General features: G+C 45.3%; 1 protein-coding gene across 4 annotated transcripts in view; it reads left to right on the top strand.

The window, feature by feature from the left end:
- Positions 1 to 19,846, top strand: part of POU2F3 (POU class 2 homeobox 3) — a 408,573-nt gene that overhangs the window by 332,930 nt on the left and 55,797 nt on the right. For all 4 annotated transcript variants that reach the window (XM_077250489.1, XM_077250486.1, XM_077250487.1 and 1 more), the window contains exons 4-5: positions 10,895 to 10,996; positions 18,357 to 18,459. In XM_077250489.1, the coding sequence (XP_077106604.1) occupies positions 10,895 to 10,996; positions 18,357 to 18,459 (205 nt within the window). The remainder of the gene's footprint in view (positions 1 to 10,894; positions 10,997 to 18,356; positions 18,460 to 19,846) is intronic.

Below are 19,846 nucleotides of genomic sequence, written 5' to 3'. Positions count from 1 at the left end.
ATTTACTGCCAGGAATCAGATCTATGGCGCAATCACAATCCCTGTGAGGAGGGAGTGAACCAATCTTAGGCTCTTCAAAAATATCACGATAATCAGGCAAAAATGCCGGAATCTCAGATGGAATAGATGACGAAATGGACACCATAGGAGTGTCCCCATGAGCCCCCCGACATCCCCAGCTTAACACAGACATAGCCTTCCAGTCAAGGACTGAGTTATGAGACTGTAACCATGGTAATCCAAGCACCAAAACATCATGTAAATTGTACAACACAAGGAAGCGAATCACCTCCTGATGGTCTGGAGTCATACGCATAGTCACTTGCGTCCAGAACTGTGGTTTATTACAAGCCAAAGGTGTAGAATCAATACCCTTCAGAGGTATAGGGACTTCCAGAGGCTCTAAATCAAACCCACAGCGCCTGGCAAAGGACCAGTCCATAAGACTCAGAGCGGCGCCCGAGTCCACATAGGCATCCACGGTAATAACTGATAATGAACAAATCAAGGTTACAGACAAAATAAATTTGGACTGTAAAGTGCCAATTGAAATGGACTTGTCAACCTTCCTAGTACGCTTAGAGCATGCCGATATAACATGAGCAGAATCACCACAATAGAAGCATAACCCATTTTTACGCCTATAATTCTGCCGCTCGCTTCTGGACATAACTCTGTCACATTGCATTTTCTCTGGCGTCTCTTCAGAAGATACCGCCAAATGGTGCACGGGTTTGCGCTCCCACAAACGCCAATCAATCTGAATTGCCATTGTCATGGACTCATTCAGACCTGTAGGCGCAGGGAACCCGACCATAACATCTTTAACGGCATCAGAAAGGCCCTCTCTGAAATTTGCCGCTAAGGCGCACTCATTCCACTGAGTAAGCACAGACCACCTACGAAATTTTTGGCAGTATATCTCTGCTTCATCTTGCCCTTGAGATAGGGCTATCAAAGCTTTTTCAGCTTGAATCTCCAAATTAGGTTCCTCATAAAGCAACCCTAAAGCCAGGAAAAACGCATCCACATTGAGCAACGCAGGATCCCCTGGTGCCAATGAAAATGCCCAATTTTGAGGGTCACCTCGCAGCAAAGAGATTACAATCTTAACCTGCTGGACAGGATCTCCTGAGGAGTGAGGTCTGAGAGAAAGGAATAATTTACAATTATATTTGAAATTCAAAAACCAAGATCTATCTCCGGAAAACACCTCTGGTGTAGGGATTTTAGGTTCAGAAATAGGAGCATGTATAACAAAATCTTGTAAATTTTGAACCTTCGTAGCAAGATTATTTAAACCTGCAGCCAAACTCTGGACATCCATGTTAAACAGCTAAGGTCAGAGCCATTCAAGGGTTAAGAGGAGGTAAGAAGCAGCTAGACAGCAATTAAGGGCTAGGCAGCAAAACTCTGAGGGAAAGAAAAAAAAAAAAATTTCCCTTCAACACTTCTTTTTCTCCTGCTTCAGCCCAAACAATTAACACTTTGTTGGCCGGTCATACTGTCATGGTTCTTAATGGCAAGGGAACGTAAAAAACACATAAGTAACGAACGAGCTCTCGGGTGATGGAAACTCGAGTTGACCGTGAGCTAAATCTACCACACAACTAACAGTAGCCAGGGAGCATACCTACGGCTTCCTATATGCCACGCGCCAGCCGGAGGACTAACTACGCCTGGTAGAGGAAGAAACAGACCTGGCTTACCTCTAGGGAAATACCCCAAAAGATGATAGCAGCCCCCCTGTTGTGGATTCTGTTTGTGGGCTCCCTCTGGTGGTTACTGCTGGTACTGGGTGACTTTGGTGGGTTGCGGCCTTTGGTTTCCACCTGTCCATCTGAGGCTGGGTGTTTCCTATTTTACCTGGCCTTTCTGTCATTCCCTTGCCGGCTATCAATGTATTCAGATGTGCTCTGTTTGGTTCCTGCCTACCTGCTCCCAGATCTTTCAGGATAAGCTAAGTGCTGGTTTTCAGTTGTTTGGTTTTTTTGTCCAGCTTGCTTATTATGTCTCTATGCTAGCTGGTAGCTCTAGTGGACTGAGGTTCTCCCCATGTGCCATGAGTTGGCACATGGGTTCTTGTAATCTCAGGATGGTTTTTTGATTAGGGTTTTTTGCTGACCGCTCAGTCCCCTTTTGTATCGTTCTGCTTTCTAGTTTACAGCGGGCCTCAATTTGCTAAAACTATATATATCATCTCTATGTGTGTGCCTTCCTCTTATTTCACCGTCAATACATGTGAGGGGGCAACTATATCTTTTGGGGTTCATTCCTCTGGAGGCAAGTGAGGTCTTATTTTCTCTGCAGTACTAGTTAGCTCTTAGGCTGGTGCGTGGCGTCTAGAACCAACGTAGGCACGCTCCCTGGCTATCTCTAGTTGCGTTTGTCAGGCGTAGGGCAGCGGTCAGCCCAGGTTCCATCACCCTAGAGCTCGTCCGTTATTTATTTGTACTTTGCTTGTCCTGTGCTATCCCTAGCCATTGGGGATTCATGACAGTATAGCCGGCCCACAAAGTGTTAATTGTTTGGGCTGAAGCAGGAGAAAAAGAAGTGTTTAAGGGAAATTTTTTTTTTTTTTTTCCCTTCAGAGTTTTGCTGCCTAGCCCTTAATTGCTGTCTAGCTGCTTCTTACCTCCTCTTAACCCTTGAATGGCTCTGATCTTAGCTGTTTAACATGGATGTCCAGAGTTTGGCTTCCAGCCTGAGTAATCTCGCGGCAAAAGTTCAAAACATACAGGATTTTGTTGTTCACACTCCCATGTCTGAACCTAGAATTCCTATTCCAGAGTTCTTTTCTGGAGATAGATCTACCTTCCTGAATTTCAGGAACAATTGTAAATTGTTTCTTTCTTTAAAATCTCGCTCCTCTGGAGACCCTGCTCAACAGGTCAAGATTGTAATATCTTTCCTGCGGGGCGACCCTCAGAGTTGGGCATTTGCATTGGCACCAGGGGATCCTGCATTGCTCAGTGTGGATGCGTTTTTTCTGGCATTGGGATTGCTCTATGAGGAACCTAACCTGGAGATTCAGGCTGAAAAGGCTTTATTAGCCCTCTCTCAGGGGCATGATGAAGCGGAAATATATTGTCAAAAATTTCGGAAATGGTCGGTGCTTACTCAGTGGAATGAGTGCGCCCTGGCTGCAAACTTCAGAAATGGTCTTTCTGAGGCCATTAAGGATATTATGGTGGGGTTCCCTACGCCTGCAGGTCTGAATGAGTCTATGGCTATGGCCATTCAGATTGATCGGCGTTTACGGGAGCGCAAACCCGTGCACCAGTTGGCGGTGTCTTCTGAACAGGCACCTGAGACTATGCAATGTGATAGAATTCAGTCCAGAAGTGAACGGCAAAATTATAGGCGGAAAAATGGATTGTGTTTTTATTGTGGTGATTCAGCTCATGTTATATCAGCATGCTCTAAACGCACAAAAAAGCTTGATAAATCTTTTGCCATTGGTACTCTGCAGCCTAAGTTCATTTTGTCTGTGACTCTGATTTTTTCACTGTCTTCCATTTCCGTCGATGCCTATGTGGATTCGGGCGCTGCCCTGAGTCTTATGGATTGGTCATTTGCTAAACGCTGCGGTTTTAGTCTGGAGCCTCTGGAAGTTCCTATTCCTCTGAAGGGAATTGACTCTACACCATTGGCTATGAATAAACCGCAGTACTGGACACAAGTGACCATGCGCATGACTCCCGTTCATCAGGAGGTGATTCGCTTCCTTGTACTGTATAATTTACATGATGTACTAGTGCTTGGTCTGCCATGGTTACAAACTCATAATCCTGTCCTGGACTGGAAAACAATGTCTGTGTTAAGCTGGGGATGTCAGGGGGTTCATGATGATGCACCTCCGATTTCAATCGCTTCATCTACTCCTTCTGAGATCCCTGCGTTTTTGTCTGACTATAGGGATGTTTTTGAGGAGCCTAAGCTCAATTCGCTCCCTCCTCATAGAGAGTGTGACTGTGCTATAGAATTGATTCCTGGCAGTAAGTTCCCTAAGGGTCGTTTATTTAATCTGTCACTGCCAGAGCATACTGCTATGCGGAATTATATTAAGGAGTCCTTGGAAAAGGGACATATTCGTCCATCTTCGTCCCCTCTGGGAGCAGGTTTTTTTTTCGTGGCAAAAAAAGATGGTTCCCTGAGGCCTTGTATAGATTATCGCCTTCTGAATAAGATTACAGTCAAATATCAGTATCCATTGCCATTATTAACTGATTTGTTTGCTCGCATTAAGGGGGCTAGGTGGTTCACTAAGATAGATCTTCGCGGTGCGTATAATCTGGTGCGGATAAAACAGGGTGATGAGTGGAAAACCGCATTTAATACGCCTGAGGGCCATTTTGAGTATTTGGTAATGCCTTTTGGACTCTCCAATGCTCCGTCAGTCTTTCAGTCCTTTATGCACAATATTTTCCGTGAATATCTGGATAAGTTTATGATTGTGTATTTGGATGATATTTTGGTGTTTTCTGATGACTGGGAGTCTCATGTTCTACAGGTCAGGAAGGTGTTTCAGGTTCTGCGGGCCAATTCTCTGTTTGTGAAGGGCTCAAAGTGTCTCTTCGGAGTCCAGAAGATTTCTTTTTTGGGGTACATTTTTTCTCCTTCTACTATTGAGATGGATCCCGTCAAGGTTCAGGCTATTTGTGACTGGACACAACCTACATCTGTTAAGAGCCTTCAGAAGTTCTTGGGGTTTGCTAATTTTTATCGTCGGTTCATTGCTAATTTTTCCAGTATTGTTAAACCTTTGACTGATTTGACTAAAAAGGGTGCTGATGTTGCTGATTGGTCTCCTGCGGCCGTGGAGGCCTTTCAGGAACTTAAGCGCCGGTTTTCTTCTGCTCCTGTGTTGTGTCAACCAGATGTTTCACTTCCTTTTCAGGTTGAGGTTGATGCTTCCGAGATTGGAGCGGGGGCGGTTTTGTCACAGAGAAGTTCTAATGGCTCGGTGATGAAGCCATGTGCATTCTTCTCTAGAAAATTCTCGCCCGCCGAGCGCAATTATGATGTGGGTAATCGGGAGCTTTTGGCCATGAAGTGGGCATTTGAGGAGTGGCGTCATTGGCTTGAGGTTGCTAAACATCGTGTGGTGGTCTTGACTGATCACAAGAATCTCATTTACCTTGAGTCTGCCAGGCGTTTGAATCCTAGACAGGCTCGTTGGTCGTTGTTTTTTTCTCGTTTCAATTTCGTGGTTTCATACCTGCCAGGTTCAAAGAATGTGAAGGCAGATGCTCTTTCCAGGAGTTTTGTGCCTGACTCTCCTGGAGACTCTGGGCCTACTGGTATCCTTAGGGATGGGGTAATATTGTCCGCCGTATCCCCAGACTTGCGACGTGCATTGCAGGAGTTTCAGGTGGATAAACCGGATCGTTGTCCACCAGAAAGACTGTTTGTCCCGGATGATTGGACCAGTAGAGTCATCTCCGAGGTCCATTCTTCTGTGTTGGCTGGTCATCCTGGAATATTTGGTACTAGAGACTTGGTGGCCAGGTCTTTTTGGTGGCCTTCCTTGTCTAGGGATGTGCGTACCTTTGTGCAGTCTTGTGAAGTGTGTGCTCGAGCTAAGCCTTGCTGTTCTCGGGCCAGTGGGTTGTTGTTATCCTTGCCCATCCCGAAGAGGCCTTGGACGCACATTTCCATGGATTTTATTTCTGATCTCCCGGTTTCACAGAAAATGTCCGTTATCTGGGTTGTGTGTGACTGCTTTTCTAAGATGGTTCATTTGGTGCCCTTGCCTAAGTTGCCCTCCTCCTCTGAGTTGGTCCCTTTATTTTTTCAGAACGTGGTTCGTTTGCATGGGATTCCGGAGAATATCGTTTCTGACAGGGGATCCCAGTTTGTGTCTAGATTTTGGCGGACGTTTTGTGCCAAGATGGGCATTGATTTGTCTTTCTCGTCTGCATTCCATCCTCAGATGAATGGCCAGACGGAGCGAACTAATCAGACCTTGGAAACTTATTTGAGGTGTTTTGTTTCTGCTGATCAAGATGACTGGGTTGCTTTTTTGCCACTGGCCGAATTTGCTCTTAATAATCGGGCTAGTTCTGCCACGTTGGTCTCTCCTTTTTTTTGTAATTCGGGGTTTCATCCTCGTTTTTCCTCTGGTCAGGTGGAGTCTTCGGATTGTCCTGGAGTGGACGTGGTGGTGGACAGGCTACATCGGATTTGGAATCAGGTGGTGGACAATTTGAAGTTATCTCAGGAGAAGACTCAGCAGTTTGCTAATCGTCGTCGCTGCGTGGGTCCCCGACTTCTTGTTGGGGATTTGGTGTGGTTGTCTTCTCGTTTTGTCCCTATGAGGGTCTCTTCTCCTAAGTTCAAGCCTCGGTTCATCGGTCCTTATAGGATCTCGGAGATTCTTAACCCTGTATCTTTTCGTTTGGATCTCCCAGCATCGTTTGCTATTCATAATGTGTTCCATCGGTCGTTGTTGCGGAGGTATGAGGTGCCCGTTGTTCCTTCGGTTGAGCCTCCTGCTCCGGTGCTGGTGGAGGGAGAATTGGAGTATGTTGTTGAGAAGATCTTGGATTCTCGTGTTTCCAGACGCAAACTCCAGTATTTGGTTAAGTGGAAGGGTTATGGTCAGGAGGATAATTCCTGGGTGGTCGCCTCCGATGTTCATGCGACTGATTTGGTCCGCGCCTTCCATAGAGCTCACCCTGATCGCCCTGGGGGTTCTCGTGAGGGTTCGGTGACCCCTCCTCAAGGGGGGGGTACTGTTGTGGATTCTGTTTGTGGGCTCCCTCTGGTGGTTACTGCTGGTACTGGGTGACTTTGGTGGGTTGCGGCCTTTGGTTTCCACCTGTCCATCTGAGGCTGGGTGTTTCCTATTTTACCTGGCCTTTCTGTCATTCCCTTGCGGGCTATCAATGTATTCAGATGTGCTCTGTTTGGTTCCTGCCTACCTGCTCCCAGATCTTTCAGGATAAGCTAAGTGCTGATTTTCAGTTGTTTGGTTTTTTTGTCCAGCTTGCTTATTATGTCTCTATGCTAGCTGGTAGCTCTAGTGGACTGAGGTTCTCTCCATGTGCCATGAGTTGGCACATGGGTTCTTGTAATCTCAGGATGGTTTTTTGATTAGGGTTTTTTGCTGACCGCTCAGTCCCCTTTTGTATCGTTCTGCTTTCTAGTTTACAGCGGGCCTCAATTTGCTAAAACTATATATATCATCTCTATGTGTGTGCCTTCCTCTTATTTCACCGTCAATACATGTGAGGGGGCAACTATATCTTTTGGGGTTCATTCCTCTGGAGGCAAGTGAGGTCTTATTTTCTCTGCAGTACTAGTTAGCTCTTAGGCTGGTGCGTGGCGTCTAGAACCAACGTAGGCACGCTCCCTGGCTATCTCTAGTTGCGTTTGTCAGGCGTAGGGCAGCGGTCAGCCCAGGTTCCATCACCCTAGAGCTCGTCCGTTATTTATTTGTACTTTGCTTGTCCTGTGCTATCCCTAGCCATTGGGGATTCATGACACCCCCCACATGTAATAACGGTGAATTAAGAGGAAAAGACATAGACAGTATGAAAGTAGATTTAGCAAAGAGAGGTCCACTTTCTAGATAGCAGAAGGATACAAAAGAGGACTTCACGGTCAACTGAAAACCCTTTCAAAAAACCATCCTGAAATTACTTTAAGACTCCTGTGTCAACTCATGACACAGGAGTGGCAATTTCAGCCCGCAAGAGCTTCCAGCTACAGAGAATCACAAAAACTGCAAACTGGACAAAAGGTACAAAACAAAAGGACAAAGTCCACTTAGCTGATCAGCAGACTAGTAGCAGGAACATGCAACCGAAGGCTCTGGTTACAATGATGACCGGCAAGGAAATGACTGGAGAGCAAGGCTAAATAGGAAACTCCCAAACACTGATGGAAGCAGGTGAACAGAAGAAGCAAAGTGCAAACAAGTCACCAGTACCACCAGCAACCACCAGGGGAGCCCAAAAAGCGGATACACAACACGCGACTACAAATAACAAGCTCATGACATGAGGTGATACTAGCGCATGGCTGTGCGGCCATGCAAACCTTTTATAGCTGCAGCAGCTTCAGGACCTTCCTAGGGAACCAATGGAAGATGCTACAGTACCTGAGCAACTTCAGGACCTTCCTAGAGGACCAATATTAGCTGCTGCAGTACCTGAGCATGTGACCCCTGACCTCCAATGAGAGGTCTTACCTTGGGCATGCTCAGTGTGTGCAAGGCAGGACTTAGTCCCAGAAAAGCCTGTTCGCCGCTGACCAGTGCAGGCTACAACAACAGAGCCTGGAAAGGCAGCAGTAACCCTTTGCACAGTGTCAGACTGAGTGAGATGCTGGGACCAACGTCTCTGCTGAGCAGGCTCCACTGCAGCTGATGTAGAATGAGAGACCGCAGCAGACATGGCTCAAGATTCCTACTGTGCAGCGGCGGGAGCTCGACTCCTAACACCAAGCTCCTCCCTTTTTCCTCCAAACATAACGATGGTCATTATACCCCAAAATTTACATCTTAGTTTCATCAGACCACAGGACAGGTCTCCAAAAATTATGGTCTTTGTTCCTGTGTGCATTTGCAAACATTAACCTGGATTGTTTATGTTTCTTTGGGAGTAATGGCTTCTTCCTGGCAGAGTGGCCTTTTAGCCCATTTTAATATAGTACATGTTTCACTGTGGATATTGACACAATCTTATCAGCTTTTGCCATCATCCTCACAAGATCTTTTGCTTTTGTCCTTGGGTTGATATGCACATGTCGGACCAAAGCACGTTCATCTCTGGGACACAGAACCCGTCTCCTTCCTGAGCGGTATGATGGCTGGACAGTCCCATCTTGTTTGTACTTGCATTTAATTGTTTGTACAGATGAACGAGGCACCTTCAAGTATCTTGAAATTGTACCCAAGGATGAGCCAGACTTGTGCAAGTCCACAATTCTCTTCCTGATATCTTGGCTGATTTTGTGAGACTTCCCATGATGCTACGCAAAGAAGCAGCGTGTTTCAGGTCTGCATTAAAATTCATCCAGATGTATGTAAACTTTTGACTTTGCAGTAAGTAATAAAAATGCCTTAAAACATTCTCTCTCTATATATTCTGCCATTTGGCAAATATAAATAATTATGGTAATCCTAATTGACCTAAAATGGGAAAGATTTATTTTGATTTCACGTCAGATACAGAGAAAAACCTGCAGATGTGACTTTTTATATAGTATTTTATATATGGAAACTTTTGGTTTCAATTGTATGTTTTAATGTCAAACAGTGCAATGTGTTTAGTGACTCTTTGGAAAAGAATCATTTTGAAATTAGATCATTTGTCAACTGTAACTCTAATTTGATTGTCTATATCGTAGAATGTGTAATTTGCAAATTTACATACATAGGCAGTAGTGATAAGAGAACGTGCTCAGATAAGGTGTTGTCTGAGCATGCTCATGTCTCGCTGCTGTTCAGAAGCCACAATACATGCAGGGAGTGCCTAATAAACAGGCCATATCACCTTATCCAAGCATGTTTGTTCATCACTAGTAGGCACTGGCAGTACTACACGCCAATCCAAAATTTGTATCAGGGAACACATTTAAAAACATTGAAAAGTATAAAAGTCATAGGAATATATCGCAAACCTCGAAATATTTAATTACTTGTCACGATGGCAATATTACGTCTCTAAAAGCATATGCGGTAGAGCGATAGAGCAGATTTACAGTCACAACAGAGGTGGGGAAAGGAAACAACGTTTTAGGAATAGGGAGATGCAGTAAATTTGGACAAAATCTATGAAGAGCTATAATACTACAGTAACACGACTAACACATTTGATAACATTAACTACCTTTCTTCGCCGCACCTATCTGCACTTTGCTTTGCTTATTTAAATATATTACATGCCTCTTCCTATCACTGCTATTTACATATGAATTGCTTCCATTATGCAGATTTTTATTTATTTTATCTTGTTTTCTATTGAATGTTAGTTTGCTTATAATATGTTATGTGATGTCATCCAATTTAATTACATTACTGGTTTGTTAACCGGAAGTGGTAACTATTTGTGCTGACTCCTGACCCCATTACAACATGATGACTCAAGGTGATTTGGATGCACCAGAAACGCATCAGTGTTTTATCATTTTCAAGCCAATTATGGATGTTATTAGAATCGCAAACATTTACTAATAAAGAAGATTTTGTGTCTGTGCAGCTGTATTCTACTTTGTTGCTTCAATACTAAAGGTGTTTTCAGCACCAACACTTTCCATGCTGCGGACTTGGCTGGATTCAGGTATTATGTGGTGAGACAGACTTTTCTTTTCTTCATTTAAGACAACTGAAGTCCGTTCTTTTAACATTTTCCACTAGAAAAACACTCAATACTTTATAATAGAAGTTAATGAGAAGGCTAAAAAGATGAACAGGCGACTCTCGGTTGCCTTTTTGAGCGTTTTGTCAGGGTCTTTGTTTAAAAAATGACTACCGATTCCAAAATTGTTTAATGAAGACTAGAAAACTGCAGTAAAAAGACACTCCACATAAAAAATCTGAAAACAATGACTTAAACAAGACTCCTTAGGTTTACAAAACTCAAGAGAAAAAAAGCGATTTTCAAAGCGTCTTCTACTTGAAAAACAGACATTTTTGACCACCTGAAAAAAGTGCAGTGTGAACATACCCTTATAGTTTTTGGTGCAGCTCTTAGTCCTTTATTAAACACATCATAAATAATTGTACTCTTGCTAATTACTAGATTTTACTAATGACAACAGAGGCAGAAGTGCTCTTTAATATGGCAACAAGGGCAAATTAAAAGCACCATTGTTTCATATACAATCCTGCAGCAGCACTAGCCATAAGTATGGCACGGTTCATATATATTTCTTTATCTCCTAGATTAAAACTGAAGATTTCAGTGAGACATTGCAGTCTGGAATACCTCACCGACCATGCCATCTTTCTCAAGGGTCCTTAATGGGTGGAGGGCAAATGCCAGGGGTAAGTGAGTCTCCATTTTCAATTCTTCCCATTCTTCCTTTTGTTGACCTATTTTCACCCCCTCTATTTTTATTCCCCTATTTTCCTGCTCCCCTTTTCATTTATGGAGGGTACGCTAGCAGACCTTTTTCTTCCGCATCTTGTTTAAGAGGAAGCAGACATAAGATTTGTTCAGATGAGGAAATAATCGCTGTGTGCCGCCTATATGTGCCATGGGCCGCATACACGGAGCATACAGACCCTTTATAACCAATGTGCTATCTTACAATGATTGTATATAGAGCAAGTGCCGAAAATACCAGTGCTCATATAAAAAGGTTCAATATGCTGTGATGAAATACATTCCTCCAATTAAACTGAAGTAAACATGTAAGGGGAGGTTTCTATATAAATATAATTAGCTATAGTGTGAAGTAGTCACCACTATTATTCCACCCTCGGGGTCAACAATATATATTAGCTAGGAGGATATCCCTGTACTAAAACTTGGCTTTTAATAATAACATTTAAAACAATGAACTCAACCGACGCAAACCAAAAAAGTGCTCATGTGAACCAGTGCTCAAACAAGAAAATTGGGTGGATCTCACCAATGGTAGCAGAGTGGAGTGCCTCTCCAATGGTAGTAGACGTATAGTCACCATAGAAAATCTCCCAGTATCCTTAACTGGAGGTCCGTAGTCCACGTATAGGGATGGGGTCTGGGTGTGGGGTAATGTCTCTCTTCCCTGTAAAGCCCGTTCAAGCTCCTGTCCTGACAAGGACAGGCCCCAAGTGATCTCTATCTATGGACTCCACCAACACCTGGACCGTAGCATATTTCTCCCAACGCGTTTCATAACCAATAACAGAGACTCATCAGGGGAGCAAGTATGCCAGTAATTAGCTTGTCAAAAGGTGCAATAACAGTTCTTCTCAAAGCTGGGGCCTGCAGTGGCTAGGTACCCATGTTGACGTCTGGGTCCACGGTGGTATCCTTCCCCCCATTCAGTGAATGCGCTCTTAAATAGCTGGTGCAATAGGACCCGCCCCAATGTATGTGAGTGATTGGTTACCCACCTAGCATATATCCCTATGGTACGCCACAACTGGGAGGGGGTAGTATAGGGATCAGTATACTTACAGCTAACACCGGTGTTGGGTACGCCCTCCTATACACGTGTGAGTGGCCGGCACTCCATACCGGAGCGTTCCCTAGCCGGAAGTACCGCCGCCATCTTGCATTCGTAACTTCCGGTCGGTGACAGTGTAGGGAACTGCTCATACTCGCGGCGTGCATTCCAAACAGTGGATCGCAAGTGTGCCGGATGTGCGGCCACCATGTTGTGGATGTCACACCGCCCCTTCTATGCGCTAAGGGCAAACGTCTGCCAGCCGGAAACTGTGAATCCTGGTACATGCCTATTGTAGTGCCGCCCCCATGTTACGCTGCATATTGAATATAAATGCTGCACAACAAGGGAATAATGCCGGGTACTATGTTCTACACCAATGGCGCTAGTACCCTCTTATAAAGCATATAGGCACAAACATATATACGGCTTATGAATATTTTAGCAAAGTATAGAGCTGCATAACAGTTCACAGATGTGAATTCTAGAGTGAACAGTGTGCATAATGGATATATATATGAATGCCGAGTACCAGCCTTGGCATACAGGCACACTTTCCTCGTACAGAAAAGTAGAGAGTTGGGGGGAGGGGAGAGAGGGGGGGGAAGCAACAATTGAGGCGGGGGAAGGTTACAACCGCCGTGAGACAGATGAATAGGAGGCACAAAATTATAAGGCCGAGTTATTTATATATATAAAAGTTACCCATGATTTCCATTTTTTCACCCACAATGGTTGACGGAATCAAAGTATGGGGAACTGTGCAAAGAGGAAACAGGTGTCCCCCCTAAATGTCACAATTGACTACATTTTGTTTCCTTTGGTGGTCTCCCATTATAGCAGTCCATACCCACCAAGATAAGAGATGCCCGAATTCAGGCTACGCATAGAATACAAGTGGGAGAGTGTCTCAGTCAGGGATGAACCGGCACGAACATTCATATCCTATGGATAAAACAGGGGGTGCTTATTTTATGGGAGGGAGAGAGAGGAGAGGGGGGGAGAGAGAGGAGAGGGGGGAGGGGGCCTGCGAGGGGAGGGGGGCAGGAGCCTAGTGGAGTCACAGAAAACACCCAAAACTCAACTGGTCATTTAGACCCCGGGGGTGACATGAGTCCAAGGTGAAGATCCATTTTGCCTCTCTTTGTTGGAGTAGCCTGTCCAGGTCCCCTCCTCTAGGAGGCATATCGACTTTGTCTATTCCCATGAAGCGTATAACCTTCGTGTCCCCCCCCCCTGTGAACACCATTAACATGTCGGGCAATGGGAGTATCCCTTCTGTTCCGTATGTCACCCACATGTTCTAGTATCCGTTTCCGGAACTCTGTGATGGTCTTCCCCACATATGTGATTCCACATGTACAGATAGCCCTATAGACAATACCAGTGGTTTCACAATTGATGAATTGTTTCACAGGGAACATTTCCTGTGTACTCTCATTGAGGAATTCCTTCCCCCCTTGAATATATACACATGCAGTCAAGGTGCCACATTTAAAGCACCCTACGGGTTTTTTGGGGAGCCAAGTCTCTTTTCTGGGGGTGCTGAAATGGCTATGAACCAATCTGTCACCCAAAGTTCTGCTTCTTCGGTAGGTGACCTGTGGCTCTTCCCCCACTGCATCCCTCAGGTCCTCATCCATTTTCAAAATACCCTAGTGAGGCCTAAGAATTTCCTTGACCGAAGATGCACCATTATTGTAGGTACATATCAGTCTAACCTTTTTATCCTCCCTCGTAGAGGGTGTAAGGAGAGATGCCCTACACTCTGTTTGCAAATTGAAAAGCTCTCCTAAGAACCCAGTCAGGGTACCCCTTGCTCAAGAACCTCTGTCTAAGATCAGTTGCTTTATTTTTAAAATCCCCCTGGTTAGAGCAATTCCTTCTCAGTCTCAGGTAAAGTCCCTTAGGAATACCTTTCCTAAGGGGGTGTGGGTGCTGACTATCCCACCTGAGCAAGGAGTTGGTTGCTGTGGGCTTTCTGTAGATTGTGGTTTGTAAGCTCTCCCCATCCTCGGACTTCCTTATAAGAATATCTAAAAAGGGTAATTCTCCCTCTTGTATCTCGGAGGTGAATTTTAGGCCAACCTCGTTCAGATTTAAGGAGGCAATAAATCTCCCAAAGGCCTCCTTAGTACCCTTCCACAGTATAAAGATGTCGTCTATATATCTGACCCAAAGGTCGACAGAGGTAAGGAACTCCTCATGGGTTTCCAAGACGGCAATCTAGTCCCACCAGCCCAGGAACAGGTTTTCATAAGTTGGCGCACAGGAGCTGCCCATAGCAGTGCCCCTGAGCTGGTGGAGGACCTTGCCATCAAAACGAAAATAGTTGTTCCTGAGTATGTAGTTGAGGAGGGTAACAACCAACTCATTGTGGGCATGATATTGTTGCCCCCTTGTGCTGAGGAAATGCTGAACCCCTCGAATACCACAGTCATGAGGAATCGAGGAGTAAAGAGCCTCCACGTCAATGCTTGCCAAGAGAGTGCCCTGTTCCAGAGAGAGTCCTTCTAATCTCCGGAGGAGATCCATCGTATCCTTAACATATAATGGGAGCGAGGTAACAAAGGGTCTTAGTATCTTATCAATGTATATACCAATGTTTTGCCCAATGCTCCCTATTCCTGACACGATGGGTCTTCCCCTGAGAGGGTCCAACCCTTTGTGGACCTTGGGCAGGGCATAAAAGGTGGCCATGTTTGGAACGCACGCCGCGAGTATGAGCAGTTCCCTACACTGTCACCAACCAGAAGTTACGAATGCAAGATGGCGGCGGTACTTCCGGCTAGGGAACACTCCAGTATGGAGTGCCAGCCACTCACACGTGTATAGGAGGGTGTACCCAACACCCGTGTTAGCTGTAAGTTCCTCCTTGCTCAGGTGGGATAGTCAGCACCCACACCCCCTTAGGAAAGGTATTCCTAAGGGGCAGTACCTGAGACTGAGAAGGAATTGCTCTAACCAGGGGGGATTTTAAAAATAAAGCGGATGATCTTAGACAGAGGTTCTTGAGCAAGGGGTACCCGGACTGGGTTCTTAGGAGAGCTTTTCAATTTGCAAACAGAGAGTGTAGGGCATCTCTCCTTACACCCTCTACTAGGGAGGAAGAAATGGATAAAAAGGTTAGACTGATATGTACCTACAATAATGGTGCATCTTCGGTCAAGGAAATTCTTAGGCCTCACTAGGGTATTTTGAAAATGGATGAAAACCTGAGGGATGCAGTGGGGGATGAGCCACAGGTCACGTACCGAAGAAGCAGAACTTTGGGTGACAGAATGGTTCATAGCCATTTCAGCACCCCCAGAAAAGAGACTTGGCTCCCCAAAAAACCCGTAGGATGCTTTAAATGTGGCACCTTGACTGCATGTGTATATATTCAAGGGGGGAAGGAATTCCTCAATGAGAGTACACAGGAAATGTTCCCTGTGAAACAATTCATCAATTGTAAAACCACTGGTATAGTCTATAGGGCTATTGGTACATGTGGAATCACATATGTGGGGAAGACCATCAAAGAGTTCTGGAAACGGATACTAGAACATGTGGGTGACATACGGAACAGAAGGGATACTCCCATTGCCCGACATGTTAATGGTGTTCACGGGGGGGACACGAAGGTTATACGCTTCATGGGAATAGACAAAGTCGATATGCCTCCTAGAGGAGGGGACCTGGACAGGCTACTCCTACAAAGAGAGGCAAAATGGATCTTCACCTTGGACTCATGTCACCCCCGGGGTCTAAATGACCAGTTGAGTTTTGGGTGTTTTCTGTGACTCCACTAGGCAACTGCCCCCCCGCAGCCCCCCTCCCCCCCTCTCCTCTCTCTCCCCCCCCCATAAAATAAACACCCCCTGTTTTATCCATAGGATATGAATGTTCGTGCCAGTTCATCCCTGACTCAGACACTCTCCCACTTGTATTCTATGCGTAGCCTGAATTCGGGCATCTCTTATCTTGGTGGGTAAGGACTGCTATAACGGGAGACCACCAAAGGAAACAAAATCGATCGTAGTCGATTGTGACATTTAGGGGGACTCACCTGTTTCCTCTTTGCACAGTTCCCCATACTTTGATTCTGTCAACCATTGTGGGTGAAAAAATGGAAATCATGGGTAACTGTTTTATATATATAAATAACTCGGCCTTATAATTTTGTGCCTCCTATTCATCTGTCTCACGGCGGTTGTAACCTTCCCTCGCCTCAGTTGTTGCTTTCCCCCCCCCCTCTCCCCTCCCCCCAACTCTCTACTTTTCTGTACGAGGAAAGTGTGCCTGTATGCCATGGCTGGTACTCGGGATTCATATATATATATCCATTATGCACACTGTTCACTCTAGAATTCACATCTGTGAACTGTTATGCAGCTCTATACTTTGCTAAAATATTCATAAGCCGTGTATATGTTTGTGCCTATATGCTTTATAAGAGGGTACTAGCGCCATTGGAGTAGATCATAGTACCCGGCATTATTCCCTTGTTGTGCAGCATTTATATTCAATATGCAGCGTAACATGGGGGCGGCACTACAATAGGCATGTACCAGGATTCACAGTCTCCGGCTGGCGGACGTCTGCCCTTAGCGCACAGAAGGGGCGGTGTGACATCCACAACATGGTGACCGCACATCCGGCACACTTGCGATCCACTGTTTGGAATGCACGCCGCGAGTATGAGCAGTTCCCTACACTGTCACCGACCGGAAGTTACGAATGCAAGATGGCGGCGGTACTTCCGGCTAGGGAACGCTCCGGTATGGAGTGCCGGCCACTCACACGTGTATAGGAGGGCGTACCCAACACCGGTGTTAGCTGTAAGTATACTGATCCCTATACTACCCCCTCCCAGTTGTGGCGTACCATAGGGATATATGCTAGGTGGGTAACCAATCACTCACATACATTGGGGCGGGTCCTATTGCACCAGCTATTTAAGAGCGCATTCAGTGAATGGGGGGAAGTATACCACCATGGACCCAGACGTCAGCATGGGTACCTAGCCACTGCAGGCCCCAGCTTTGAGAAGGACTGTTATTGCACCTTTTGACAAGCTAATTACTGGCATACTTGCTCCCCTGATGAGTCTCTGTTATTGGTTATGAAACGCGTTGGGAGAAATACGCTACGGTCCAGGTGTTGGTGGAGTCCATAGATAGGGATCACTTGGGGCCTGTCCTTGTCAGGACAGGAGCTTGAACGGGCTTTACAGGGAAGAGAGACATTACCCCACACCCAGACCCCATCCCTATACGTGGACTAAGGACCTCCAGTTAAGGATACTGGGAGATTTTCTATGGTGACTATACGTCTACTACCATTGGAGAGGCACTCCACTCTGCTACCATTGGTGAGATCCAACCAATTTTCTTGTTTGAGCACTGGTTCACATGAGCACTTTTTTGGTTTGCGTCGGTGGAGTTCAGTGTTTTAAATGTTATTATTAAAAGCTAAGTTTTAGTACAGGGATATCCTATGAGGTTTCTATATAACCCTGTTGTGGCCGTGTGTTGCTCTTGCCCTGACAAGGGCAGTACCCCAAGAGTGACACTGCCTGAAAAGTACCAAGAAGATGTCACCCCCTCTACACATTTCCTCATCAGTATTTAGGATTCTTGAGAGTACAAAGATGGAGGATGGGTAAGAATTGGAAAGAAATGAACATCTGGTTCGGATATGTGCTACGTGACAGGAAAAAGGTTTTTTTTTGCCGATATGACACTTTTTAAAAGTTTTGACCAGAGATAACACGACCGGTCATCAAGTACCAGGCGATACTTTTCCTTACAGGTAAACTGTTTATTCAGTCAATACTCTGGATTCTGGGGGCAAGGACCAATAACTCGTCACTATAATGTATGCTAGCAATAGTTGCCGATAATTAGGACCCTCTTGAAACTTAAGGGTAGGACCGAACAACATCTGGTTAGGATATGTGCTGCGTGCCAGGATAAAGGGGCTATTTTTACCGATATTACACTTTTAAAAATTGCGACTGGAAATAACACGACCGGTCATCAAGTACCAGGCGATACTTTTACTTACAGGTAAACTGTTTATTCAGTCAATACTCTGGATTCTGGGGGTAAGGACCAATAAATCATCACTATAGTGTGTGCTAGCAATAGTTGCCGATAATTAGGACCCTCTTGAGATTTTAGGGTAGGACCGAACAACATCTAGAGACATTCATTACATGGTAAAATCTCACTGTCAAAAGAATCTCTTGTTTCCCCTTCTTGCAGGATATGACATCTCTACATTCCCTCCAACAACTAGTACTGGTCCCCAGTCACTTACAGTCGGCGTCCCAGTTCCTCCTCACGCAGACGCAGCCTGTCCAGCAAGGTAATATTCATGGCTTATCATACATTTGCTGTATAAAGAGTCTATTATTGCCCTTTTCTGCAGAGTGTAGATTTCTACAACACGATTATTGACCAGTCCAGAAAAATGTCTGTTTCTGCGAGTGTCACTGTATGTCCCATATGTATAGTATTGGGAACCAGCAGGCATTTTCATACATATGTGATCATGACAGGAGCTGCTCATCTTGTAGGAAATACTTTGTGAGCGGCCGGATCAAAGTTTCTGTGTCTTATAAGGAAAATATTTACCTTCACAGAAATTAATGAGATGACGTATAATCAGCCTACAAACTCAGTGCCCAACGTGTCCGTAAAGATGGAGGGTCCTGCTTCATTTTCAGGGAACTTGAAAAGATAAAATATTATTATTATTACTATTTATTATAGCACCATTTATTCCATGGCGCTTTACATGTGAGGAGGGGTATACATAATAAAAACAAGTATAGTAATCTTAAACAATACAAGTCACGACTGGTACAGGAGGAGAGAGGACCCTGCCCGCGAGGGCTCACAATCTACAAGGGATGGGTGAGGATACAGTAGGTGAGGGTAGAGCTGGTTGTGCAGCGGTTTGGTCCATCGGTGGTTACTGCAAGTTGTAGGCTTGTCGGAAGAGGTAGGTCTTCAGGTTCTTTTTGAATGTTTCGATGGTGGGCGAGAGTCTGATGTGTTGTGGTAGAGAGTTCCAGAGTAGGGGTGATACGCGAGAGAAATCTTGTATGCGATTGTGGGAAGCGGAGAAAGGAGGGGAGTAGAGAAGGAGATTTTGTGAGGATCTGAGGTTGCGTGCAGGTAAGTACCGGGAGACGAGGTCACAGATGTATGGAGGAGACAGGTTGCGGATGGCTTTGTATGTCATGGTTAGGGTTTTGTGCTGGAGTCTCTGGGCAATGGGGAGCCAGTGAAGGGATTGACAGAGGGGAGAGGCTGGGGAATAGCGGGGGATAGGTGGATTAGTCGGGCAGCAGAGTTTAGAATAGATTGGAGGGGTGTGAGAGTGTTCGAGGGGAGGCCACAGAGCAGAAGGTTACAGTAGCTGAGGCGGGAGATGATGAGGGCATGGACTAGGGTTTTTGCAGATTCTTGGTTTAGGAATGTACAGATCCATGAAATATTTTTTGAGCTGAAGGCGGCAGGAATTGGAAAGGGCTTGGATATGCGGTTTGAAGGAGAGATCAGTGTCAAGGATTACCCCAATGCAGCGAGCTTGTGGGACTGGGGAGAGTGGGCAGCCATTTACTGTAATGGATAGGTTCATTGGGGGGGGTCGCATGAGATGGGGGAAAGATGATGAATTCTGTTTTGTCCATGTTAAGTTTCAGAAATCTAGTGGAGAAGAAGGATGAAATAGCGGACAGACATTG

This window comes from Ranitomeya variabilis, chromosome 4, assembly GCF_051348905.1.
Source record: "Ranitomeya variabilis isolate aRanVar5 chromosome 4, aRanVar5.hap1, whole genome shotgun sequence".
Lineage (NCBI taxonomy): Eukaryota > Metazoa > Chordata > Amphibia > Anura > Dendrobatidae > Ranitomeya > Ranitomeya variabilis.
This window is presented reverse-complemented; position numbering and strand designations above follow the sequence as displayed.